Here is a 26169-nt window from a genome sequence, read left to right on the forward strand (position 1 = left end):
CAACCGTCAGCCTAGACCAGCCGCTGTCTCTGGCCGCCGTGACGCAGAGGAGAGCAGGTTCGATATTGCTATGGATAGATAGCTTGTGGTTTTTACATTATCTTTTAGGCCTGTCGAGAGAATGCCCTTGGATCAGCCATGGCCAGCATAACGCTCAAAATTTCTTCGCTCATTATTCGGACGCTTTCGAAGCCGATTGCTGTAAGTGACGGCGAAAAACTCGGAGACATACATCGAATACATAGAGCTGACGATCCGTTATTGAAGAATCAAATTAAAGCACAAGCACGCGAACATGAGCGCTTCCGCCGTATATGCATATCTTTTGCTCAGACGCTCCACCGAGCGGATATGCGACTTCGACTTGGCCTACTACACACCAACGCTCAGATAGAACGGCAAGCTACTCGTGGAGTGGCGGAAGCGCATGCTAAGAAACGGAAACATCAGGTTGCAACCGTGAAGACCGAAGCCCAGGTGCAAGCAGATGAAGCGGCTGCGGCAAGAGAGCAAGAAAAGAACGCTGAGCCTCCAAAACCACCTCCAACGCCACGGATACGACCCCTTTCTGATGCAAAGGCGATTGATACCGGAGCAAATTTTATAAGTGAGGCCTTTCTTTTCATGGTTGCTGGTGGTTTGATAGTGTTCGAGTCTTGGAGGTCCCGAAGAAAGGAGACGTCGAGAAGGGAGGATGTGGCAGAACGCCTTGCCGAGCTAGAAGAATCGGAAAGGACCGCCAGGTTGGGCCTTATTGCCTTGGAAAAAGAGGTATTGAAGCTACGGGCTCAGGTTGAGAAAAAGACTCACAAAGATTTGCGGCCAGTCCTGCCGGAAGCCATCCGTAAACTCGACGAAGAAGAAGAGCCTGATGAGCCCCCAAGTCTGTTTGGGAGGTTTAAAGCCAACTTTTGGTGGCTTCAGAAGGCTGCTTGGAGAAAGAATTCATCAGAGTCTGATTCCACCATCTCAACTTCTCCGGGAGCTTCGTCAACATCTCAACCCAAGTCAAGTACATCTTGAGAAGAGCCAGGGGAAAAAAAATAAAAAAAAGAAAAAAAAATAATACATCTTGGCCCGATCTACTGGTAAAATCAAGTCGACAAATATACAGTGCCTGGTGCTTGCTGTGTTGCGGAGTGCCTCCTCATCGCGAATGCTTGTTATTTTCCCGGTATTAACCCTTCGCTTTCCATAATTTCTTTGAAGGATACCCATCTCACTCTTAGATATCGTGACTCCAATGTACCATAGATTCCAACACAATATTCCTGTGTACAAAATATACCTAGTACATAATCTCTCACTTTCCCGTAATGGAAGTTGGTTCCCAGTGGACGTTGTGTAATCCGAAGCACGACGCTCGTCGTCTATCATTCGAAGTCATGAAATCAGCTTTCTCTTCGGCGAATTTCTTGAACTGCCTCTTGAATTATCCCTGATCGTGAAGCATGTTTTGCGCGTCTTTGAGAAAACGTCCGCTGTGGCGTATTGTTGGCCCTGTCCTCGCCTCCACAGGGTCACCGAAATTGAGAGGTCCCTTGCCCCCATCTTGTCGTCAGTTTATTGTGGCTCACCATCCCGTAGAAACGAAACTAGGCACACACGATTTCCAACTGCCATTGAATGTTCGTGGAACTGGAAGCCAGAGAATCCTCCATGTCTTGCTCGTTACGCCAGCATCTGTTAGGGATGCAGTGAAAGACGATACAGTCACCCGTCTAGAACGGTTTATTGCATTGACTATCGAGAGCGACCTTGTCATAGCTCTTTTGCTCTCGGAGGAAAAGGCCACTGGATCCAACAGCCAAAAAGCGGACATGATGCCTCTTCTTCTGCTACAAAAGCTGTATGTCCAACGCTAAACTTGTCTCCAATCGGTCCCAGAAAAAGAAGATAGAGAATCTCACATCCAAACTGTAGCATGCTTGAGCATTTACCAATAAGCCTTCCGGTTATCCCCATCCAGCATCCAGAGTTGCTCGTACCGGCTTTACAATCACACCTCAAGGAAACCTCTCGCGAAATCCAGCAGACATTCTCATGTGCTCCGGCAGATCTAGTCCCATACTGCACAGCCACAGATCCTTACCGCCCTTTAGACCAACACACAGTTAATATTCTTAGTGATCTATTTCCGACAGTGCGAGATCTGTGTTTGGGAGTGAGAACCGACACAGGACGACGGCTTTTGAGGGAGTATTTTGATCCACAGGCAGTACAAGGTATTCTGTCATTCTGGGCAGGGTCTTCAAATGACATTTGAGCCAGAACCCACGGATTGTGAGCTTGTCCCTCCATATTACACCTGCTACAAAGTACATAGTATCATACAGGATCAACTTGGGCAATATCATATGTTGATCGCAGCTTGCCACGACCTTTATCACAAATCAGGATGCTCGGATAATTCTCGGCCCGGTGCAGAGTAGATGGGGCGCTGTGGCGCAGAATGCCAAGACTGGCTGCCACCTGGCTGCATCATCGTGGTTACGTAATCTGCCGCGCCGCGAAAGGTGTCCAAGGGACAGAGGGGAAGAGTTGGGACATCGCAGATAATCGCATCCCAACCTGATCCGTATGCTTATATTCGCTCTTTGATACTATTCCCAGCGTTTTTAGATTGGCTGTTTCGGCCGTACCGCTTTTGACTATAGATTTTGGAGAAATCAGTGTCAAGTTATTGAGGAAACCGTTCCGGTGAGCACTTCGCGCACGGCACCCAATGAGCCATGGTGAGCCCGACCTCCCCGCTTGGATTTCACTAATTTACGTGGAGAAACGCACGATCTTTGGTACTGATATGATTTACCATAGGGTCAATCAAAACGCCCTTTCAAAAACAAGGAAGAGAAAAAGAGTAGAGGCTTTGGGCGATCGAGACACGATGACGCGGGCGCTGGCGGCAGGCCTCAAGTTAAAAAGGCCGTGTTCGAGAGCACGAAGAAAAAGGAAATCGGTGTCTCAGATCTAACACTGCTCAGTAAAGTCTCCAATGAGGCTATCAATGAGAACTTGAAGAAGCGCTTTGAGCACGGCGAGATTTATGTATTTCATCCGCCCCCCAGCCCCTGACTGGTATATTGTTTCCTTACTAACATTAGCCGACACCAGACATACATTGGACATGTGCTGGTCTCTGTCAATCCGTTCCGGGACTGTAAGTACTTCAGACGGATTTAAGATTTCCTCGACCTGATAGGTGGCAGTGGGTATCTATACCGATAAGGTCCTCGAATCGTACCGGGGGAAGAACCGGCTCGAAGTTCCTCCACACGTCTTTGCAGTGGCCGAAGCCGGATATTATAATATGAAAGCATATAAAGAAAACCAATGTGTCATTATTTCTGGGGAATCAGGAGCTGGGAAAACGGAAGCCGCAAAGCGCCTTATGCAGTATATCGCAAACGTGTCCGGCGGCACAGATTCTTCGATTCAGCAGACAAAGGACATGGTTCTTGCCACAAATCCACTCCTCGAATCGTTTGGAAACGCGAAGACTCTGCGAAATAATAACTCCTCAAGATTCGGAAAATACCTGGAGCTGCAGTTCAACTCGGTCGGAGAACCGGTCGGCGCGACCATTACAAACTATCTTCTCGAGAAGTCTAGAGTTGTGGGCCAGATAAAGAATGAACGGAATTTCCACATATTCTATCAGTTTACTAAAGCTGCCCCGCAATCCTACAGAGGTAATACATCCTATGTTTCCTGGCAACATGGAATCTAACATGGTATAGATGCTTTCGGTATCCAGCAGCCCCAGTCGTATGTATATACCAGCCGCTCACAATGCTTCGACGTTGCCGGGATGAATGATGCCGCAGACTTCAATGAGACAATAGAGGCAATGAGAATTATTGGTCTTCGTCAAGCGGAGCAAGATAATATCTTTCGCGTCCTATCCGCGATATTGTGGTTAGGAAATATGCAATTCCAAGAAGATGATCATTCTAATGCTTCCATAAATGATCAATCCATTATCGATTTTGTTGCTTATCTGTTAGAAGTGGATGCTGAGGGAGTGCAGAAAGCGCTAACCCAAAGAATTGTCGAGACAGCGCGAGGTGGGCGAAGAGGCTCGATATATGAGGTTCCCCTAAACACAGTACAGGCTACTGCAGTACGGGATGCTCTAGCAAAGGCCCTTTACTTCAATTTATTCGACTGGATCGTCCAGCGAGTCAATGCATCGTTGACCGCAAAAGGCACCGTGACAAACACGATCGGTATCTTAGATATTTACGGGTTCGAAATCTTTGAACGAAATTCATTCGAACAACTCTGCATTAACTATGTCAACGAAAAGCTGCAACAGATTTTTATTCAGTTAACCTTGAAAACTGAGCAGGAGGAATATGCTCGAGAGCAGATTAAGTGGACGCCAATCAAATACTTCGACAACAAAGTTGTTTGCCAGTTGATCGAAGACAAGAGACCGCCTGGTGTCTTTGCAGCGCTGAATGATGCCTGTGCGACCGCCCATGCCGATTCAGGGGCGGCTGACCAGACCTTCGTTGGAAGACTAAACTTTTTGTCTCAAAATCCTAACTTTGAGTCCCGGCAGGGTCAATTTATCGTCAAACATTATGCCGGAGATGTTGCCTATGCTGTGGAGGGAATGACAGATAAAAATAAAGACCAGCTCCTCAAAGATCTTCTGAATCTCGTTAATTCTAGCACCAATAGCTTTTTGCATACACTTTTCCCGAACCGAGTGAATCAAGATGATAAACGTCGGCCTCCGACCGCAGGAGACAAGATTAAGGCATCTGCTAACGATCTCGTCACAACGTTGGCAAAAGCGCAACCCTCTTATATTCGAACAATCAAACCAAACGATAACAAGTCCCCGTCTGAGTACAACGTTGCAAACGTGATCCATCAAATTAAATATCTCGGTTTACAAGAGAATGTTCGAATTCGAAGAGCAGGGTTTGCTTATCGTCAAACGTTCGAAAAGTTTGTTGAGCGGTTCTATCTTCTTTCTCCGAAGACATCGTATGCGGGGGAGTATACTTGGACAGGCGATGCCGAATCCGGTGCCCGCCAGATCTTAAAGGATACCAGCATTCCTCCAGAAGAATATCAAATGGGTGTTGCGAAAGCGTTTATCAAGACTCCCGAAACACTTTTCGCACTGGAGCATATGCGAGATCGATATTGGCATAACATGGCTACAAGAATTCAACGGGCTTGGCGTAACTATCTGAGATACCGGACCGAGTGCGCCATCCGCATTCAACGATTCTGGAGAAGAGTTACAGGGGGGCTTGAATTCATCAAACTGCGTGATCAGGGTCATAAAATTCTAGGTGGTAGGAAGGAGCGCCGAAGATATAGTCTAGTTGGCTCGAGGAGGTTCCTAGGCGATTATCTCGGCATTAGTAACGCCGGTGATATGGGGGACGTCATTAAGAGCTCGATCAATATTAGCAGTAAGTTGTTCATCCCACATAATGCGCACGACTTCGTCTAATAGGCTAGGTGGGGAAAACATTTTATATTCGTGTCGATGCGAACTCTTGGTGACTAAATTTGGTCGCTCAAGCAAACCTTCACCTCGTCTATTAATACTGGTAAGTCTTATCACAGTCTTTGACGGCTCATGGCTAATATCATATGCCCAGACTTCCCGCAATGTGTACGTTGTTGTGCAAAAGTTTGTGAATAATCAACTTAGCATATTGGCGGAGCGCATGATTCCAATCGGCGCCATCAAGTTCGTCAGCACCTCAAATCTGAAGGATGACTGGTTTTCCATTGGGGTTGGGGCTCAACAGGAACCTGATCCTCTCATCAGCTGCGTCTTCAAGACGGAATTCTTTACCTACCTCACAAATGCACTCCGAGGCCAGCTTAATTTGCGAATTGGAGAAACGTGAGTGTGCAAGGTTGCTTCTTCTGTCGCCGTATGCTAACAAGTTTATAGCATCGAGTATAACAAGAAACCAGGCAAACTGGCTGTCGTAAAGGCAGTTAAAGATCCTGCAGTACCTCGTGATGATGTCTACAAGAGTGGCACGATTCGTACTGGTCCTGGAGAACCGGCGAATTCGGTTTCCAAACCTACGCCGAGACCAAAACAGGTCCCCGGTAAACCAATAACCAAGGGCAAATTGTTGCGACCTGGTGGCCCAGGAGGTGGGCCGTCCAAGCTTGCACCACGGCCCAAACCAGTTGCTCAAAATCTCCCTGAAAATCCGCGGGCAGCGAAGCAGCCTGCTGGTGAGAAGTTTAAACCGGTAGCACAATCCGTTACTGCAGTCGCTGCAGCACATGCTCGAACTAACTCAGGCTCCCAAAATCGACCTCCCCCTCCGCCCCCACCGACCCAGCCTCCCGCGCCGAAGAAAGATACTGCCAAAGCCCTCTATGACTTTGACAGCGGCAGATCGAATGAATTACCTCTTCGAAAAGGTGAAATTGTGCAGGTGGTTACGAAAGAGAGCAACGGTATAATCTTATCCAACGTTCTTCCGCTTTGCAACTCCGCAACACAGCTAACTATTTCATAGGTTGGTGGTTGTGTATGAATCTAGAGACATCAGCCCAGGGATGGGCTCCCGAGGCCTATCTTGAGCCAATAGTAGCTAAAACTCCATCACTTCCTCCGCCACCACCTAGTCTTCCACCACAGTCAAAGTCTGCCGTATCGAATACATTACCCAATGGACCATCACGCGTCAACGGTGCAGCTGCGAAGGCCAAACCGGCACCTCCGGCCCCTCCATTTAAACGTCCAGATATAAATCGCAAAGCAGCCCCTGCCGCAGCCCCTCGAGACAGCGCAGTAAGCATGAATTCGCATGAGTCGCCGGCTGGTAGTGGTCGCGCCACTCCAAGCAGTCTAAGCAATGCGAGCATTGCGGGTGGTCTTGCAGAAGCCCTGAGGGCCAGGCAAAGCGCTATGCAAGGAAAAGAGCAAGATGATGATGATTGGTAGCTAGTCTTCGATATCAACGTTCTGGAGAGGGCTTCTATTTGAAATTTTGATTCACATATTGCGGTTTCCTGGAGGGTCATGCTGGCCGGTGCATATTTTCATTGAGTTATTCGGCTTTTCTCCTTCCTATCATTTACCTTTCTTGTAGCTTTTCAAAGATTTCAATTTCGACTCTGTGTGTGGTTTTGCTGAACATTTTAGGGTTATCTTGTATATTCCCTCTTCCCCTTTCCGCGTGCGGATTTGAGGCCTTTTAGTTTCTCTTGCTGTCTGCGCACCATCGGTTTACCTCCACGCCCTAGACGGAGCTGGTCGGCGGAACTGTTAGATAGCTCTGTTCTCTCTCCAACTCCTCCAAAAAAAAGAAAAAGAAACTTGCTTCCAAACAACTCCCCAGCTTTACATACAGTTAGAATATGTTTACTCAGAACTGTCAATAGAAGCTACTGATCTTTATTTTCAACCAAACTTGTACTTTGAGAATGACAGGCCCCCGATCCATTGGACCAACTCATACCCACAGCCCTGCTGTGTCTCTTATCGTATCGAGCTGGGAAATGCAGCATCCTGAACTGTCGCCGTGTTCCAAGAGATTGGATTCGCGTTCGGATGAACTTTGACGCCGAGCTGGCTTAGCTCCGTACGCTATACCCAATGCGGTAGGCTCTGCGAGTGCTATTCAGCCGAGCCCGATCCGCCTCGACGTCATGAAGCGCTGGGCATGCTCCAGGCCAGCGAAAGATCCTTCAAAACGCCAGGGCCCCGTGTTTGAGGAACCCAAAATCATGGCAGGTTCCTCCAGATCAAGCGCCCTACGCTGCTGCTAACGGAAACGTGGATTAACAAATGGCAGGGCTCAACTCCACTTTCATGCTAACTACGTCCGAAGCAAAAGCATGGCCCATGTCCGTCAATCACCTTTGGAGAAATCTAGCTGCCTACACCAGCTTTTGCAAAACATCGCTTACTTCTCTAGCACAAAATGAGTTCATCAATCCCTACCAGCCATGATTCAGAAAAGCATGCAAACAATTAGTCCGATCCGAGATTCCCGGATAAATGTTGCTGAGATGAATCACGCTTGGAAAAGATTCAAAATGAAGATCCAGATGGAGACGTTGAACCTCGTATATATGGGGATATTCCCCCATTCCTTGATTGTTCTTTGGCCAACTTGATCTTATTTGATCAGACGATATACCCTCTTCCGCTCTCTATCAGGCTCTCTCTCTCTAAAGGTTTTCGCATACTTTTTGGACCCCCCCAAGCCAGGGATCCTGATTCGCTAGATATTCGTGTCTGTTTGGTATTGCGTTGAGAACACTGGTGAAACGGCCCTGGTGCACGACAACTGTAGAACAACAGCGGTTCAGCCAGTTTTTGGAAGAAAGATGATGGCGGAAGAACACTGGTCAACGTCGCCAAACCCCCCTCTCGAGCGACCAGCAAATGGCGAGAAAGGATCCGAAGAGGAATATGCAGGGCACAACGGCATACTGAGATCGGCCCAGGCGTCATCAACAGGCTCGCTCAAAGCAGATGACGGGGCAGAGAATTTCAAACTGTCAACTCGATCATGGCTCGTCTTCATGACTCTCGCTACTCTCACCTTGATGGTGGCCCTTGATGGTACCTCGATATCTGTTGCTTTGCCGGTGAGTCTTTTCTGGCAAATTACCCGTCTAAAGTTGACTGGCTCGCCGACACTAAATCTATCTTATCAGATCATCGCCTCCAAGCTCCATGGAACGGCAATTGAAGCGTTCTGGAGTGGAACATCGTTTCTTCTCTGCTCAACCGGTATGAACCCCCCCCGGAACTGACCCCATTTTCGGCGTCGATTGGCAACCCAAGACCGCATGGCTGACCAATGATGGGATTTTCCTAGTGTTCCAACCCACGTTTGCATCATTATCCAATATTTTCGGCCGCAAACCCTTAATTCTCACGGCAATTGCGTTTTTCTTGGCCGGGTCCCTTGTTGCCGGCCTGGCGCAAAATTTTACCCACATGCTGGTTGGACGGTCAATTCAAGGAGTTGGAGGCGGCGGCCTGATTGCCCTGTCTGAAATCATTGTGACTGATCTGGTTCCCTTGAGACTTCGAGGCCAGTACTTTGGTATTCTTAGCGCCATGTGGAGTGTAGGATCTGTTACTGGACCGATCTTGGGCGGAGGATTTTCTCAAGATGTCTCCTGGGTAAGCTTTTCCCGCAGGAAGTCGTCTAGTTACTCCACATCACTGACCGTGTTCTAGAGATGGATCTTCTATATTAACTTCCCTTTCATTGGGTTCGGTATCGTTTTTGTCATCCTTTTCCTAAAACTCAACTTCCTTCCCTCGTCACTGATGTCTAAACTCCGGCGGATCGATTACGTTGGTTCAATCATCTTCATTGGAAGCGCAACATCTTTTCTGATCCCAGTCACTTGGGGAGGAGTGATGTATCCCTGGGACTCCTGGAGAACGCTTGTGCCACTGATTGTCGGTGCAGTCGGCCTGATTGCGTTCTTCGTCTATGAGACTTATTTCGCGGCTGAGCCCATGATCCCCATCACCATCTTCGCCACTCGCACGGCTATTCTGACATATATCGAAACCGTGCTGCACGGGCTTGTCCTTTGGTGTGCGCTCTACTACATGCCTCTTTACTATGAAACAGTCAAGGAGTACTCCCCAATCCTCGCAGGCGTCAGCTTATTCCCCTTATCCTTCACCGTGGCTCCCTCCGCCGCTATCGTTGGCATAGTCGTTACCAAAACAGGCCACTACCGTTGGGCCATTTGGGTCGGATTCTTCTTCGCCACTCTCGGTACGGGCCTGTTCTGCGTTCTCGACGTGCACACCAGCATAGCAGGATGGATCTTCCTGACACTCCCCGCCGGCCTGGGTCTAGGTATGCTCTTCCCTTCCCTTGCCTTCGCGATCCAAGCCTCCGCTCTGAGCGGGCACATGTCTATCGCCGTCGCGATGTTCAGCTTCTTCCGCGCCTTCGGACAGGCCATCGGCGTGGCCATTGGAGGTGTCATATTCCAGAATCAAATGCATGAGAATCTGCTTCGATATCCCGACCTCGCGCCGCTAGCGGGTGCGTACAGCAAAGACGCGGCCGGGCTGGTGCAGATCGTCCGCGCGATGCCTGCGGGGATGGAGAAGGATAATTTGAAAGAAGCGTACACGGATAGTTTGCGGATCGTGTACGCGGTGTGCACGGCGCTGATCGGGGTTGCGGGGGTGTTGAGCTTGTTCACGGAGTCGTATGATCTGAACAAGGGGATTGATTCGGAGCAGACCATACGCGAGAAGAAAAGCAGGGATGCTGAGGTCGCCGCGGAGAAATAGGCTTCCGTCTTCTTCTCCTACTTCTCGCTCAAACCTGGTGGTGTTGTTCGGAGGGGGCAGCAATTGGCGTTTCTATGAGGATTCTCCCTGTACATTTCCCGATTGCACGAAGTTCTCCACTCGGAATACTGGTGTTTTTGAATGGCGTTTTTAAGGACTCGGGGCTAAGGTCGTCACGTATTTCCTTCCTCTGCTTTGAACTACCCCCTTTTCTTTTTTTTACCTTTTTTTTTTTTTTATTTTTATTTTGCATCTGTCTATAGAGGCTTTCGCATGAAAGAGGATAGACATAGACATAGGTTAATAAAAATTAATCAACATCTCCTTTCACCATTAACTCTCACACATTTACATTACATATACCCAAAATGCGAGGGAAAACAAAAAAAATAAAAATAAAACCCGAAAAACAGGTCATGCCCAAATCATTCTTATTAGCAATTACTAGTTATTCTGTCTTTTCTTTTCTAACTTTTTTCCGTTTTTTATATTTGCAAGTATAATCCGAATATAGGTCAAGACGGAAAATGAAATAAAGCGGGGAGGATGATATCAACAAGAAATAATCCCAGAGAAGAAAAGGGGAAAAACCCTCTCCTAAGCCAAACACACCCAAAACACCCGCCGTCCCAAAAAAAAAAAAAAAAAAAAAAAAAAAAACTAAAAGAAAAGAAAAGAGGAGAACTATGTATGAACGGCAACGCAACACAATCAAGGGAGTTTGTCAAGCCCATAGACCCAAGGCATTTAAAAAAAGCCCGCACACAACCCAAGACCAGGGCGGAGGGAGTGTTGTTAATACCCCAGGTAGCGTTGGAATGATGGTATTCTTCAAGATGCGTATTTATGCCCAGTTAAAATAAAAAAAAGAAAGAAGTAAAAAACAAAAAGGAGGGGGATATATAAGCGAGAGGATATTTGCATGTCGCTAAATAGTCATTAAGATGGGGTGAAATTTTATGCACAATGAATGCTGAATGGGGAGATGATAAAAAGGGAGCACAAGGCTGCAGAAGCGGTATGATATATGATGGGCAATGAGAGCTTTAATTGCAGCGAAATCAATCATTGGAGGGAATGAATACGGTGCCGACATGCAATGCGATGAAAACTTGCCAAATATGGGCCAAATCGCGAGAAATATTTGGAAAAACAAAAAGACAAAAAAGGAACTAAGACTTTCTCTCTCCCTTCTCTAGTAAGTCGGTCAGCGGCGAAAATCTTGGACAATCAAGGACAGAAAATTCATGTTTCTCATGTCGAGGCGGTTCTGCGAGTGGAGGCGTCAATGAAAACCAAAAAAAAAGCAACCCGTCTCAATGCATGTCTCGAACAATTAGCGTAACGGATGGGATAATGCTGTGCGACCGTGACGAATATACGCGGCTCCCAATAGCAACAAGTCGTTGGGGGGGGGGGGGGGGGGGGAATAAAATAAAATAAAAAAGAAAGAAATGAGGAGGTTGGGAACTAGAAGAGACCGAACTTCTTGCCTTTCCCCTTATCGTCTGTAGAACTTGGATCAGAATCACACGCTCACAAGGCACAGTGGGAAGGGCAAAATAAAAAGAAACTTACTCTGTGTAGCAGGGTCAGGTTTTCCAATCTTCCCGTGCGTCCGCCGCGCCGCCGACTTGGGATCAGCGCCTGACGCCGCAGCTCTGATTGCCGCGATGCGGTGTTTGGCGCGCTCATCGCCATGGTCAGCTGCGCGAACGTACCACACATTGGCCTCGAGAGGGTCACGCCGACACCCAATGCCCATCTCCGTGAAGTAGCCCACCGCATACTCCGCTTTCGCAAGCCCTGCAGGTTTTTTGCCAAAATCAGCATATGGGCTATATGCGTACTTTGTGGGATGTATTTCGGGGAAACCAAAAAAAAAAAAAAAAAAAAAAAAAAAAAAAGGGGGAAAAGGAAAAGGAAAAGGAAAAGAGACTTACCGCATTCAGCCGCCTTTTTCGCCCACTCGTACGCCTCATATTCGTCCTTCTCCAGCATGGGCTCCGCGCCCACCATGAACCAGGCGCAGAGAGCCATCATCGCCATCGGGTGTCCCAACTGGGCAGCACCCGTGTAGAAATGCACACTGAGGGCCGGATCTCGCGGACAGCTCAATTTCCCATGCTCATACGCATCTCCAAGTCGGTAATTCGACTCCGCATGTCCGAGTTCCGCAGATTTCGTAAGCAGCTGCGCCGCATAGGATTCGTCCTGGAAGACATCGTCTCCATAACCAGTTTCGTGGAGGAGACCCAGCTCGTACGGGCCGGCATTGTATTGGAAATCCGCCGATTCGGTGGCTCGCTTCAGCCAGGTTATGCCTTCACGATAGCGCTTGCTAAGACCCATATCGCCAGTCAGACACGCTTTTCCCAATCGTAACATTGCCCCGGGATGGTTTTTGGATGCTGCCTGTCGGTAGAATTGGACTGCTTTTGCGCCGTCTTTCCTGCTTCCCCAGCCAAACTCATAGCAGAGGGCGGCACGGTACCCAGCTTCCGCGTGACCATGTTTGCTGGCAGCGACGAATAGCGGGAAAGCTTTGTCATAATCTGGTTTTCCCTTGTTAAAAAGACCCGAGGCATACCCATCACCGAGATAATACTGCGCGTACGGATAACTACGATCAGCCAGACGCTGTAAGATCGCCTTGGCTTCTCGAAGCAATTCCGCCTTCGAGATATCGGACCCGATCTCTTGCTGTTTGGAGGCGGCGGGGGAATCCGGCCGAGAAGCCTCTTGTGCGGCATGGATCATAAACACCGCAAACTCATATTGCGCCCCTGAGTCATTAGTTTTCTTGACGTTCGCCAGGTACATCTCAAATGTCTGCTTATGGCTTAGCAGAGAAGCGCTGTTCCCCACGGACGCCCGCAGATGCGCATTGCTGAGAGTCGCAGGAGCCGGAGGGGGTTGTGGATACGGTACGTTCATCAAGTCCACGAAGGATAGGGGTCTGGTGTCTGGAGAAGCAGCCGAGTGAGAGGATACCGCGCGCGCATGGCCGTAAGGAGAGAGCTGGAGGGAACGTGTGCGACCCCTGCCATCCGAATATGCTGACGGTGGGCGTGGAACCACCAACCCTCCCGGTGCAAGGTTATTTGATTGCCCTCCGGTAGAGGAGGAGTCGGAAGCCGAAATGATTGTGCTCTTTGATCCACGATGCCCGACACGGTCGAGCAGATGCTCCTGGAAAGGCTGATGGTGATACTGCAGGGGCTGGTAGATCTCGGGCTCTTGGTTTCCTTGGGTGCTTTCTTGTTCCTCGGGAAAGCTTTCGAGGCTGTTTCTACTCGATGAACTTCTCGTCTCAACCTGGCGCCCTTGCCCATTCAAATGTGAGAATTGCTGCGGCATCCCGGCATGATTGAGCGAATCGCCTCGCGGGGGAATACCCGATGTGTCGTCCATGGGCCCGTGCTGATCTTGCGAGTACTGAGCAGGGGGAGGACTTTGGTACAAGGAGCTGCGGCGAGGGGGATATTCTTGATAACTATAGTTATTCCCGGATTCCTGGGACAACCTTAGATTCCTCACATCCTCGACGAGAGCAGATGAAGCTTCTGGTATTATAGAAGGATCGTCGATCCTCACGGGTGACACTGGCGAATGGTGCATGACGGCACTTTCGTGGGCCTCCAGTTCGGAAAGACCGACAGGTTTTCTTTTCGGTATTTCACGAAGCGAGAGTCTCGAGACATGTTTGCTCGAGTTCTTTGGAGACATCAGGGGTGGAGGTGGAGGTGGTGGATTGTGATCAGGGGAAGGAAATGGAGCCGAGGACCTGAGGTACGCTGGCTCAGGGGGGGAGAGGGGAGGCTGTAGCTCCGCTGTCCGACTCATGATGGGAAAATATCTGCGGGAATTGCTTTGCGAATCTACCAATTCAACACAATTCCTTTTTTTGGAACAGAATCAGATGGAGCATTAAAAGGACAAGAAGGGTACGTATATCCTATAGAGCATCCAAGAGAAAAGTTCTCACACCCAGGTGAAACTCTTACTGTGCTCTTTCTTTTTCCTTTCTTTTCCTTTCTTTTTCCTTTCTTTTCCTTTCCTTTTCCTTTCTTTTTTCCTTTTTTTGTCCCAGCAACAACTGAGCGGATGATTTCTGACTGTGTCTTCGAGGATTACACGCCGGTCATCTGGATACTGTCAAGCCGCAGATGGTGGTGGGGTTCAGGCCCGGGGACAACTGTGGCCTTCGACGGAGGGGCTATGAAAGGGGGAGGGGGTGGGAAGAACACTGCAATGTTGGTCGAATGGAGTCTGTGATCTTCGGTTTTTTTAAAGAACTACCCTCGCAACGTCATCGGAGAACACAGGTACACATGGGGAGCTGCCGTGGGAGATCTCTGTGCGACTTTGGAATACCCAACTACGGCACACTGCCTGTAGGGCCCTTTTTTTCCTTTTTTTGTCTTTTTTTTTTTTCTGGGAGAAAAGGGGGGGAGAGAAGAGTGTATGGATGGATTGGTCTTTGTGGAATTTCAACCCCCGAGGAGAACGGTAGTAGCCAGAGTAATTGGGAATTCTTTTTCCTTTTTCTTTTACCTGTCTCTTTTTTTTTTTTTTGCTTTTTTTCCTTTTTCTTTTACCTTTCTCTTCTTTTTTTTTTTTCCTTGTTTTCTTTAGGAGCCTGGCCTCGGTAAACCTACAACTGGATTTTTATTCCTCTGAGCAGGGCTGGATTAGGCTCGAGGGTGTGTGGACGAACGTACGAAGGTGACGCCGCCGCCCGGGGGGGGGGGGGAGGCGAAAGGACGACACGAACACGGAGTAGCGACAGATGTGACGCAAGGGGGTAACGACAGTTTGCGGCGGGAGGAAGACTAGAGGTACCTCTCTCCTAAACTCAGCCACAGGAGAACAAGAGATTAATGAGTGAGAGAAGTCAATAGACCGGGACAGGAGGACACATGGAGAGTTTCGAATGGCCGCATGAAAAAGAAGGAAAAGAAAAAGAAAAAAGAAAAAAGAAAAAAGAAAAAGAATGAATGAGTTGGAATTTCGAGCCGGGTTTCCTTGGAGGGTGGAGTTGGATGGAGGGAGGGCGAAGAAGATCCAAGAGACCGGAAAACGTGGGACGCGAGCGGGCAGTTGGCAGTTTGGAGAGGGAGTTGGTTAAGTTTCAACGACCTCGTCAAAAACGATCTAACGGGGCTAACGGACCTGTCTCAACACAGACACCCAAGCCTCCAGGGGGGGGAGGAGATAGAGCGAGAGAGGGAGAAATAAATATAAATAAAATAAAAAGATAAAAAAATATAAATGGCGGGTTGCTGGGATTGCGGAGATGTGTTTAATTAAATAGCCGAACTTCTTACCTGTAAAAAAGTACGGAGTAGACAAAATAACGTTTCTGGCACAGAGTCGAAAGGGAAAAGAAAACGGCTCTGCAGGAGAGAGACGATCTCCCTTTTTTCTTATTTTTTTTTTTTTTTTTTTTTTTTTTTTTTTTGATATTTGATTTTGATGCTATTTGCTTCTCTTCCTCCCTTCTTTTATTTTTTTTTTTGAATTTGATTTAATCTGATTTATTTATTAATTTTTTTTCCGCTTCCGCTGCGGCTCTGGAAGGCAGACCAGACTGAAGGACGCCCTTTTTTTTCTTTTTTTAAAACTGCGGGATCGAACCCAAAGCGCCATGAAACTCAGCTTCAGAGCGCCAGTGCCGCGAGGCCCCATTAACCATGGGAAATTTAGTAAACCCACGAGAGTTATCCATGAGCCTAGTGCTCCGTAAAACCATGGGAGTCGCCCACGAACCGAGTCAACCATTGGGTTGCCCACGAACCCAGTCAAACCATGGGAGTTGTCCAGAAGGGCGCCCTTCCCCCCCGTTTTTCCCGCTGGGCCCTGGGGAAACGGAACTCTGGTCGGTTCAGGGCTGGTTTTGGTTCACGATTACGCCTGTTCCCCAGTAAGACAGCTTCGATGAGTTACCACGGCTCCGATGGAATTATTTTTATCTCGACGAACACAGAAGAACAGCATGGAATATAGATAGTTACAACCTCTTCTTTTCTTCTTTTTCCTTCTTCCTCTTCTTCCTATTCTTCCTCTTCTTTTCTTCTTTTCTTCTTTTCTTCTTTTTCTTCTTTCAATTTATTTCAATTTATTTTATTTTCTCTTCTATTTTCTTCTTTACTTTCTTCTCTTTCCCGATACTACAGAATCCTCCGTACTCGAGGCAGACAGACTAGCGGAGGGTCTGCTCAGCCGCAGATCAGGGGCGGATTCTGCCCCAGATAGGCTGACCCGGCGGAGATGCAGCTACATTAAAGTACTAACTTAAAAGAGAGCGAGAGAAAATATACGTCCTTAATTCGTACAGATTTCAGCCCGTCGAAATAGTTTCACCGCATATGTAACGCCCCCTCCACGTCTAGGGTCTCTTTTTCTCGCTTGACGAGCGACGTGGGGAGCGAGGCTGAGTGTGCCGGTCTGGCGGAGAAAAAAAAAAAAAAAAAAAAAAAAAAAAAGAAAGAAAAAGGGAAAATATTGCGTGCTTCGTCGAGTCACTTCGGCTAAGCATTGATGCCTCCGCCACGTGCGGTTCGTCGCAAGCGGGCAGCAGGAGGATGATGATGATGATGATGATGATGATTATGATGTACGACGGGGCTTCTCTTTGTTTTGCCTGAGACATGCCCATGAACCCAAGACACCGGAGATGCATCTCCTGTCACGAGTTGACCTGACCTGACTCTGTTTTTCTTGTCTTTTCATTTGAATATTTTTTTACTTTATTTTATTTTATTTTTATTTTCTTTTATTTTTTATTTTCTTTTATTTTCTTTTATTTTCTTTTATTTTCTTTTATTTTCTTTTAATTGGATACCCCTCTCTGCATATTGACACTGTGAAGTAACATAACTGCATAACCATGACTATATGCACACAGTCCAGCATGCTTCGGAGGGGTGGGATGAGACGCCGTGACCATTAGCGGATGTTCCATCTGGAGTCGACCGCATAACCAAACCCAATTCGGCATCTCTGACCGCATCTGTCTCGACTCCACCAGTTCAAGAGATCTGTAGTCCGCCACAGCCGAAAAGAAAAAGAAAAGGAAAGGAAAAGGAATAATAAGAAGAAGAAGAAGAAGAAGAAGAAGAAGAAGAAGAAGAAGAAGAAGTAGAAAGGAAAAGAAAAAGAAGAGGTGGAGAAGGGGAAAAAAGAAAAAAAAAAAAAGAAGAAGAAGAAGAGGTGAAGAAGAAGAAAGAAAAGACGAATTAAGACCGGTCTTGCTACTACAGGGATGCTGCGGCCGGCTCTTTCCCGGCATTATGTTATTTGTGTTTTTGGTTTGTTGTTGAGCCTCAATTTTGCGGGCTGAACCTGCCTAATTATTATATTTTAGCCTGTGGAGATGCACTCTGTGAAAAAGACTCTAATAATTAGTGAGCCTGAACCTCCTACTAATCGAGCAGTCTCTTAAAAGACCGGGACCCAACTAAACATGGTAAACTACCTGTTAATGATCGGGATTTGTCCCCATAAATTGCTAATTCCAAATTTTTTTATCTACATATCGTTCTGGGCCCAGAGTAGCGCTAGAGGCGGGACTGCCGCTTTTAAATAACCCGGTCAACTGAGGCTGGGTTATGCATGAAAAAAAAAAAAAAAAAAAAAAAAAAAACATCCCTTTCTAAACACCACGATTTGCTATTTCAAATCTTGAGTGCAAGAACTCGTTAATGGGAGCTCATTGAGAAAAGTTTGTTGGCTCAGTCAGCATTCTCCCTGCCCTCGAGCGTATTGACATGAACAACAAAGACAGGGTATTGTCTGTGTTGTGTATTTGTAGATCAACCTCGGCCCCTCTCTTTCGTAAATCGCATCGAGCGCCCCGGTCTGAAGAACATCTTGCACCACGTGGATCACGTCAACACCGGTGCCACGGCGGAAGATGGTGGCGGAAGATGGAGTCGTGAGGCTGAAGCGTTTCGAGGGCGCCATCCTCGGTTGGCAGATGGAGAACATGGATCGTGGTGGATTCTTGACTTGACCGGCTGAAAGGACATGTAGGAGTGAAGGTAAACGCTCATGCAGATTATATCGATAGGTAACAAAGTTTATCAGTAACTGAGCCTATCAGATGAAAGCTTGTTTTCAATGCTATATATGTATATATGTATCATATCAACATGTCATTCAAGCTTCATTGAACAGTCTGACAGCTAACTATATGATACAGCAGTCAAGTTAATAATAAACTAAGTTTTGCTCTCAATGTCACTGACACTCTGGGCTGCTTGCCCACACACTACTGCTCACCATGACAGTACATGATGAGAGCTCTCAATATATATATATATATATATATATAAGAGCAGCTTTCTCCGGAGACTGCCTCCCTGATGTTTCTCAGGACCGAACCCGTCCCAACTGTTGGACGCCAGTTTTGCACCCATTCCCTCCCTTCACCATCCTCGAGCTCAGTGCTGATGATTGGCGAGGGGGATGGAGCTGTTGGATGAGCTGAAGTCTTTTTTTTTTTTTTTTTTTTTTTTTTTTTTCCTGCGCCGCGAGTGCGATGCTGGACCTGGATGCCGCTGTTGATGTTTGAGAGAATCGTGCAGCGACACGACGATGACGGCAGATGGGCTTTTTTGAGACCGGCCTACCGGATGTTTCACAACAGACTGATTCTGCCCTTTGTGGTTCAATTGAGTGTGTGGCATCGGCTGGCTAGTTCCATGCTTATTCACAATCCTCAATGATGCCAATCCCTCCTGTCAATGGAAAAGAAAGTACAGAGTAGGGTCAGTCAGTGGTTGAAAAGTGGATGGATGCTCAACTTCAGCCTCTGACATCAGTGTCCGAAAGTGTTGTGGGTCAAATCATTGAGTGACTTTGGACCCCCCGAGGCATGTACGGAGTAACCAGACATTCCATTCTTAGCAGTTGACACACTGAAGAAGAAGTTTATCAGATCCAATGCGTTGTTTGAGAGCTTAATGTTATATAGGTGGCAGTGTGAATGCGTAGATGTACTCGGTAACTCCGTACAGCCACCCTACAATGAGTGAGTAGTCAAACCTTAAAATTATTGCCCAACATGAGATTGAGTGCAGGTGCTAATTAACTTGGTATGGTTACTCTCTCTCTATCTCTCTCTCTCTGTGTGTTTGTTTCTCGATTTGTCATTATTTTCCTTTTCGGGTGCTGTCGACTGGGTATCGTCGGCACTTGGCAGGGCCGGGATTGGGTTGGGAGGGAAGTTTCTGAGATCCGGTCGACAAAAACCAGGTTACTTTCTAATCTCTAGGCAGCTGAGAGGGGGAGAAGCCGATAGAGAAGAGAGGGTTCAAATGCAGGTACATACTCTACTTTATACTCTCCCTCTACTACCTCTACTACGTGGCTCTGTGGTGGCCTGACGGCCGTGCCCGGCAATCGTGACATCGGTTCAACCCCACCAACTTTTCCCCCGAGTTTCTCCAGGCCGAATGGAACGATGGAAATGATGGAAATGGCTGGCCACGGCAAGTCTGCCACTCGGTTCCATGTGTCACGAAAATCTCCCCCGTCACGCCCTGTATTGTGAAACTTATGCTCCACTCGCCGGCTCGCATTGGCCGCCCGTCTGTGCCCGCCATTGGCTCGCTGCCCGGCGTGACCCGTGCGAAACGTCGTACGGTAATTACTGGACCTTGAGCTTGTCCATTTTTGGAGCCTGACTCGATCCCACACGGCCAATCAGCCGCCGCGTTCGTCGCCACTATGGAAGCTTCATCGACCCGTCCCTGCTGCTCCACACTCGCTGATTCGTCCATCGCGGCGACGCTTGTCCAGATGAGGTATGGTCGGCTGGATGTCTCAGACAACAAGCCTGGAAATATTACAAGCCAAACCACCCGGCGGTGTCTCTGTGGCTGCTGCCCCTTGTTTTTTTTTTCGCTGCAACAACAATACAGAATTTACAAGACGCCAGAGCAGCAGCAGCGCAAATCCCCAGCCAGGAAGCACTTCTGTTCTCGTCTCGTCTCGTCTCGTCTTGTCTTGTCTTGTTCTTTTCTGTCTGTCTTGTCTTGTCTTGTTATTGTTTCTTGTCTGTCTGTCTGTCTCTGCGCCTTCGTGCCTGGATTTGCTCCACGATGCCCTCCTGAACCCTCGTCTCCAGCATTCTCCATCGAGCCTCTCGTTTCTTACCTCACCAATCTACTAGTAACAAACAAAAAAAGAGATAAAAGAAAAAGAAAAAGAAAAGGAAAAGGGGGATACCGTCTTTGTTTTTGCTTGTTTCTCGTCACTCGCTCAACTCCGCCTCAGAGCCCGCCTTCTTTTCCGCCATCCCCATCCATCTGCACTCTGACTTGGCATCGCGATCGCTTCTTTTTGCACTGATTCTCTGCCCGTGTCGTCTTTTCGGTGTCCAATCTCTCACTCTTTCTCTCTCACACACACACACACACACATATACACCGGCCCTGCTTCGTGACGCGAGTACGGCTCGAAGGGGGCTGCAAAACCATCGGGACACCCCTACGACACCATTCTCACCCTACCCAATTACCTCTCTCTTTTTCTTTTTTTTTTTTCTTTTTTTTTTTTTTCTGTTACCATTACTTTTATTCTCGGCTGGCCCTCTTAGTTAGCCATCCAGAGGTGCATCGCATGGCTTCGTAGCCCTAATCTCTTTTAGATACTCTCCTGATATCTCCAAGAGGACCACACCCCAAAATTCCCTTTTGTTGATATCAGACAGCGTCAGTTCCAACCCTCTCCTCTCATACCTCCCTCTCATATCTTCCTCTCATATCTCCCTCTCATACCTCGCTCTCATACCTCCCTCTCATACCCCCCCCAAACATACAATTCACTGTGAGATCCCTTGGGCTCATTGGTTGACCGGGGAACCCTTCACAGTCCGACTTGCGCGGTTGACACCATGTCGCTCCCACAACGGCCTGGGAGGCATGAACTGTCCCAACAGCCCTCCTTCCGCGATTCCTACCACCGGCGGAGACATGACATCGAGTCGGGCGGATACACCGACAGCCCCGCCAGCCCCTCCTCGCAGTCGCGCCGGAATCAAGGCTACTTCTCCACCGGCTCCCCCTCCCCGTCCTCGCCGCAGGAATACGACTCAATGTCCTCCCCTCGTGGCCTGAACCGCAAGCGCAGCCTCGTCCGGCCCGAGAGGACCCGCATGAACCGCGACCACCCAAACTACCACTACCGCCAGCACGCCCAGAACATGCCCACCTACCCCTCCACGACCGGTAACGAACCCGTCATGGAGGACCCCATCGAGGCCGAGACAGTCAGCTCCGGCAGCACCGACACGAAGAGCTTGAAACGTGAAAAGGCCAGCAGCGGCGGCGGCGGTATCCCAAGCCTCGACTACAGCCGTGGGCCACACCCTGCCGCCAGATCCTCACGCCCCGCCGGTGGTGCCGGCGGAGGCAAGAATAAGGACGACGTGCGCAGAAAACTGTCGCGGAAGGCGTCCAGGTCCCATAGAGAGGAGGAGAAGAGGCGTCAGAAAGAGCTGGATGCGATCCGGCCGCCCAGCCTTTGGAACGTGTACTGCGCGATGGTCACCTTCTGGTGCCCCGATTTCCTGTTGAAGTGCTTCGGGATGCCCGCCAAGGCGCAGAGGAGGGCCTGGCGTGAGAAGATGGGCCTCATCAGTCTGATCCTCCTGATCTGCGGCTTCGTCGGCTTCCTCACCTTTGGCTTCACCCAGGTCGTCTGCGGCAGCCCAGGCGTACGGCTCAAGGTCAACCACGTCGGTCTCGGCTACCTGATCATCCACGGCAAAGCGTACGACTTGGTCGAATCGAGCCATCCTGCCGCCATCGGCATTCCCGGCGGTTCAAACGTTATCTTCGACCTGCCCGAAAAACACGGTGGCAAGGACGCGAGCTTCCTCTTCCAGAACGTCAACGGCGAGTGCAAGGGGCTCATCACCGCTGTCGAAAATTCCGAGATACCGACGAATTCCGAAAAGGAGATGGGCTGGTATTTCCCTTGCTCATTGTTCAACCAGGATGGTTCGACCAGGCCAAACTTCACCGAGCCCCGATACACCGGATACGCCTGCCACACCACGGGCAAAGCGAGAAGAGCCCTCTACAATCTGAAAAGCGCTGGCGAGGTCTACTTCACCTGGGACGACGTCAAGAACAAGACCCGTAATCTGGTGGTCTACTCCGGCAACGTTCTCGACCTAGATCTCCTGGCGTGGTTCAATACCAGCCAGGTCGTCTACCCGGCACGATTCGATGATCTGCGCACCAACCCGGACCTCAAGGGGGTGGATATCACTCATATGTTCCAGTCGGGCGAGGATAAGAAGATTGCGAGATGTCTATCCGAGATCGTCAAGGTGGGCTCCGTGGACACCGAAACCGTCGGCTGTATCGCCTCCAAGGTCGTCCTGTACATCTCGTTGGTGTTCATCCTCTCCGTTGTTTCGGTCAAGTTCTTCCTCGCACTGGGCTTCCAATGGTTTATCGCAAGGCGGTTTGCAGCTCCCAAGACCGCGATCGATCCACAATCGAAAGAGCGCAAGCGCCAGATCGAAGACTGGAGTGATGATATATATCGCCCTGGCCCACGCTTGAACGATCCCGCCGCGCCAGGAAAGCGTGGAAGCAGCCTGTTCCCCACGACATCCCGCTTCTCCAGCCCCTACGTCATGGGAGCTCAAAAGCAGCGGCCCGTGCCGACGACAATGGCAAGCCAGAACGCAGGCAGCCGCCTCAACGCGCCGTCCGCCATGTACAAAGCCGGTCAAAATTCCAGCCAGGCTACCCTGAGCGCCGAGCCCTTCAATCGTCAGAGCGTCGCCGCCAGTCGGTCCAGTCTCATGGTTCCGGATCCTCGCTACTCTACCATCAGCGACATCGAGGGCCAGGGTCCCGCCGAACTTATCCACGAGGCCGTTGTTCCCCAGCCACCCCCCGAGTGGCAACCGTTTGGCTACCCCTTGGCGCATGCTATCTGTCTGGTCACCGCGTACTCTGAAGGCGAGGAGGGTCTCCGTACAACCTTAGATTCCATCGCCATGACGGACTATCCGAACAGCCACAAGACGATCATCGTTATCTGCGATGGTATGATCAAGGGTAAAGGCGAAAGCTTGACCACTCCGGAGATCTGTCTCGGCATGATGGGCGATTACGCCGTGCTACCGGAAGATGTCCAAGCGTTCTCGTACGTTGCCGTTGCCAGTGGAGCGAAGAGGCACAACATGGCCAAGGTGTACGCCGGATTCTACGATTATGGGGAGAATTCCGTCGTTCCCCGCGAGAAGCAGCAGCGCGTTCCGATGATGGTCATCGTGAAATGCGGAACCCCGGACGAGGCGAAGAACAGCAAACCAGGAAACAGGGGTAAACGTGACAGCCAGATCATCCTGATGTCGTTCCTTCAGAAAGTCATGTTTGACGAGCGGATGACCGAGCTCGAGTTCGAAATGTTCAACGGCTTGTGGAAGATCACAGGAATATCGCCGGATTTCTACGAGATCGTTCTGATGGTCGACGCCGACACGAAGGTGTTCCCGGACAGCCTTACGCATATGATTTCTGCGATGGTCAGCGATCCTGAAATTATGGGTCTCTGCGGCGAGACGAAGATTGCAAATAAAGCTCAGAGCTGGGTCACGATGATTCAGGTGTTTGAGTACTTCATCTCCCATCATCTGTCAAAGTCTTTCGAGTCCGTCTTCGGTGGTGTTACCTGTTTGCCCGGGTGTTTCTGTATGTATCGCATAAAGGCCCCCAAGGGCGGACAGAACTACTGGGTGCCAATCCTTGCCAATCCGGACGTGGTGGAGCACTACTCCGAGAACGTCGTCGACACCCTGCACAAAAAGAACCTGTTACTTCTTGGCGAAGATCGATACCTATCCACGCTGATGCTCAAGACTTTCCCCAAGCGCAAGCAGGTCTTCGTTCCGCAGGCCGTGTGTAAAACAACCGTGCCGGACGAGTTCAAGGTCCTTCTCTCTCAGCGTCGTCGGTGGATCAACAGTACCGTTCACAACCTGATGGAACTCATTCTCGTGCGCGACCTCTGCGGTACTTTCTGCTTCAGCATGCAGTTCGTCGTGTTCATGGAGCTCGTCGGCACCCTGGTCCTCCCCGCCGCCATCTCGTTCACTTTCTACGTCGTCATCATCTCCATCATCAAGAAACCCGTGCAGATCATTCCGCTCATCCTTCTCGCGCTCATTCTCGGTCTCCCCGCTGTTCTGATCGTCGTCACGGCGCATCGCCTGTCCTACGTCATGTGGATGTTTATTTACCTGCTGTCTCTGCCGATATGGAACTTTGTCCTGCCCACGTACGCCTACTGGAAATTCGACGACTTCAGCTGGGGTGATACGCGCAAGACGGCGGGGGAGAAGACGAAGAAGGCCGGTATCGAGTATGAGGGGGAGTTCGACAGCAGCAAGATCACGATGAAACGGTGGCGTGATTTTGAGAAAGGTATTGTATACGCTGTTCCTCCTTTGGTCAGGGGACAACGAATGCTAATCATTTTCTTTTCTTCCCGCTTGCTAGAACGTCGCATAAGAACTGGTGCCGGAGCGTTCTCACAATCAACGACTAATTTTGCGCATTATCCGCATCGTAATTCCGTGTACGAATCCGATTATTAGATTTCTGGATTTTGGGAAAACGTTGCTGCTTTCTTTCTTTTTTTTTTTTTTTTTGTTTAAATTTTTTGTCCATATACTTGGGTTGCCCTTTTCTTTTCTTTTCTTCTTTTTTATTATTACCCTGTCTGCCTGTGATAGAAACAAGGCATCATGTTAGGAGTCATGTCATGTTGGCCCAGTCCTTTTCCCCATCCCCCCTTTTTAACCTACTGTTAAGGGGATTTGGAGAGAGAGGCTTTTCTTTGTCACGAAACCATGCCCACTATTAACTACTAGCCATCAGGAGTTATTACTCTCTGCTATAATTTAATTATGTCCTCTTCCCTCTCCATTTCCTAGTTCTCCGTCTCCCCTTTTTTTTCTTTTTTTTTTTTTTTTTTTTTTTCCCTCCGCTTTGGTGCTGTTCTATCGTATACACTTCTCTTGTGTCTCCTTTTTGCGAAACCACCAGGGTCTAAGTTTTTGGCCACTTTCTCCTCTTTCTTCCTACTTTTTCGCTCCCCTCGTCCTTTTTTTTTTTTTATTTTTTTTATTTTATTTTATGATGTAAATCCAAGCCGTGCATGTATTTATTGTATAGCCACACACACACGCGCACACACACACACACACACACACAGAGAGAGAGAGAGACACCCTTTTGTTGTGTTTGTTGAAATATTAGGCCCGTGAAGGCTTTGTTTTCTGTGTTGTTTCTCCCGGGAGGGATGTATCTGTTTTCTGTCTTCGATTTATGAGAAAAGCTGGTGATACCAATACGAGTGGATGGAGAGGGGGATATGGGCAACTATGGCTGCGCCCCGTGTGTGTGTGTGTGTGTGTGTGTGTGTGTGTAGATAGAGAAAAGGGATCAATATAAGTAGTTCACTATTTCTCCTGACGCATCGAGTTTTCCACCGTGAATCAATGTTGATTTTATCTTCAAATTTGCGAACGGACAGAACAATCTTCTCTTGGCTTTGTGACTAGCCAGCTGAGGCGGATGTCGCACACGCTCGGCCTGCTTCGTGAATGGTTAGCCTTACCGTCCTTTTGTTTAAACGTACACCTCCCTACTATGGAACAAACTCGAGAAGACTTTTCGGTAAAGGGAAAACAATTAGTATAAAGCCTCATAATAACGGTATATGTAGGGTATGATAGCCTTAACATATGCCCGTATGTCAATCTCACATCGCAGCCAAGAACTGGAATGGGCGGGCAACATGAGCAGTGCGGCAGTTCTTCTATCCAAGAAGGATGCAGTTAGCAG

At 48.8% G+C, this 26169-nt stretch overlaps 7 protein-coding genes across 7 annotated transcripts; 5 read left to right on the forward strand and 2 right to left on the reverse strand.

The window, feature by feature from the left end:
• Positions 1-31: 31 nt before the first annotated feature.
• On the forward strand, positions 32-1303 carry CIMG_08772 (OPA3 domain-containing protein). The gene is made up of 2 exons (XM_001241608.2): positions 32-201; positions 268-1303. The coding sequence occupies exons 1-2, from the start codon at positions 139-141 to the stop codon at positions 1021-1023; spliced, it is 819 nt and encodes a 272-aa protein (XP_001241609.2). The 5' UTR covers positions 32-138; the 3' UTR covers positions 1024-1303.
• A 148-nt stretch (positions 1304-1451) lies between these two features.
• Positions 1452-2266, forward strand: CIMG_12231 (uncharacterized protein; the record flags this gene model as incomplete). Its single annotated transcript, XM_012358602.1, has 2 exons — positions 1452-1849; positions 1924-2266. The coding sequence occupies 2 exons, from the start codon at positions 1452-1454 to the stop codon at positions 2264-2266; spliced, it is 741 nt and encodes a 246-aa protein (XP_012214025.1).
• A 307-nt stretch (positions 2267-2573) lies between these two features.
• Positions 2574-7409, forward strand: CIMG_08771 (myosin-1). Its single transcript, XM_001241607.2, has 9 exons — positions 2574-2735; positions 2818-3048; positions 3115-3160; positions 3210-3692; positions 3741-5438; positions 5488-5579; positions 5631-5881; positions 5933-6456; positions 6519-7409. Exons 1-9 carry the CDS (start codon positions 2733-2735, stop codon positions 6944-6946), a joined length of 3756 nt encoding a protein of 1251 aa, XP_001241608.1. The 5' UTR covers positions 2574-2732; the 3' UTR covers positions 6947-7409.
• Positions 7410-8337: 928 nt separating this feature from the next.
• On the forward strand, positions 8338-10607 carry CIMG_08770 (drug:H+ antiporter-2; the record flags this gene model as incomplete). The annotated part of the gene is made up of 3 exons (XM_001241606.2): positions 8338-8746; positions 8835-9145; positions 9203-10607. The coding sequence occupies 3 exons, from the start codon at positions 8338-8340 to the stop codon at positions 10286-10288; spliced, it is 1806 nt and encodes a 601-aa protein (XP_001241607.2). The 3' UTR covers positions 10289-10607.
• Positions 10608-11720: 1113 nt separating this feature from the next.
• CIMG_08769 (chitin synthase activator) lies at positions 11721-14134 on the reverse strand (the record flags this gene model as incomplete). Its single annotated transcript, XM_001241605.2, has 3 exons — positions 11721-11796; positions 11867-12094; positions 12232-14134. 3 exons carry the CDS (start codon positions 14132-14134, stop codon positions 11759-11761), a joined length of 2169 nt encoding a protein of 722 aa, XP_001241606.1. The 3' UTR covers positions 11721-11758.
• A 5522-nt stretch (positions 14135-19656) lies between these two features.
• CIMG_08767 (uncharacterized protein) lies at positions 19657-20433 on the reverse strand (the record flags this gene model as incomplete). The annotated part of the gene is made up of 2 exons (XM_001241603.2): positions 19657-20110; positions 20225-20433. The coding sequence occupies 2 exons, from the start codon at positions 20431-20433 to the stop codon at positions 19657-19659; spliced, it is 663 nt and encodes a 220-aa protein (XP_001241604.2).
• Positions 20434-20889: 456 nt separating this feature from the next.
• Positions 20890-25114, forward strand: CIMG_08766 (chitin synthase 4). The gene is made up of 2 exons (XM_001241602.2): positions 20890-21009; positions 21170-25114. The coding sequence occupies exon 2, from the start codon at positions 21192-21194 to the stop codon at positions 24915-24917; it is 3726 nt and encodes a 1241-aa protein (XP_001241603.2). The 5' UTR covers positions 20890-21009; positions 21170-21191; the 3' UTR covers positions 24918-25114.
• The last annotated feature ends 1055 nt before the right edge of the window (positions 25115-26169 follow it).

Source organism: Coccidioides immitis (assembly GCF_000149335.2).
Source record: "Coccidioides immitis RS genomic scaffold supercont3.3, whole genome shotgun sequence".
NCBI classification, from domain to species: domain Eukaryota; kingdom Fungi; phylum Ascomycota; class Eurotiomycetes; order Onygenales; family Onygenaceae; genus Coccidioides; species Coccidioides immitis.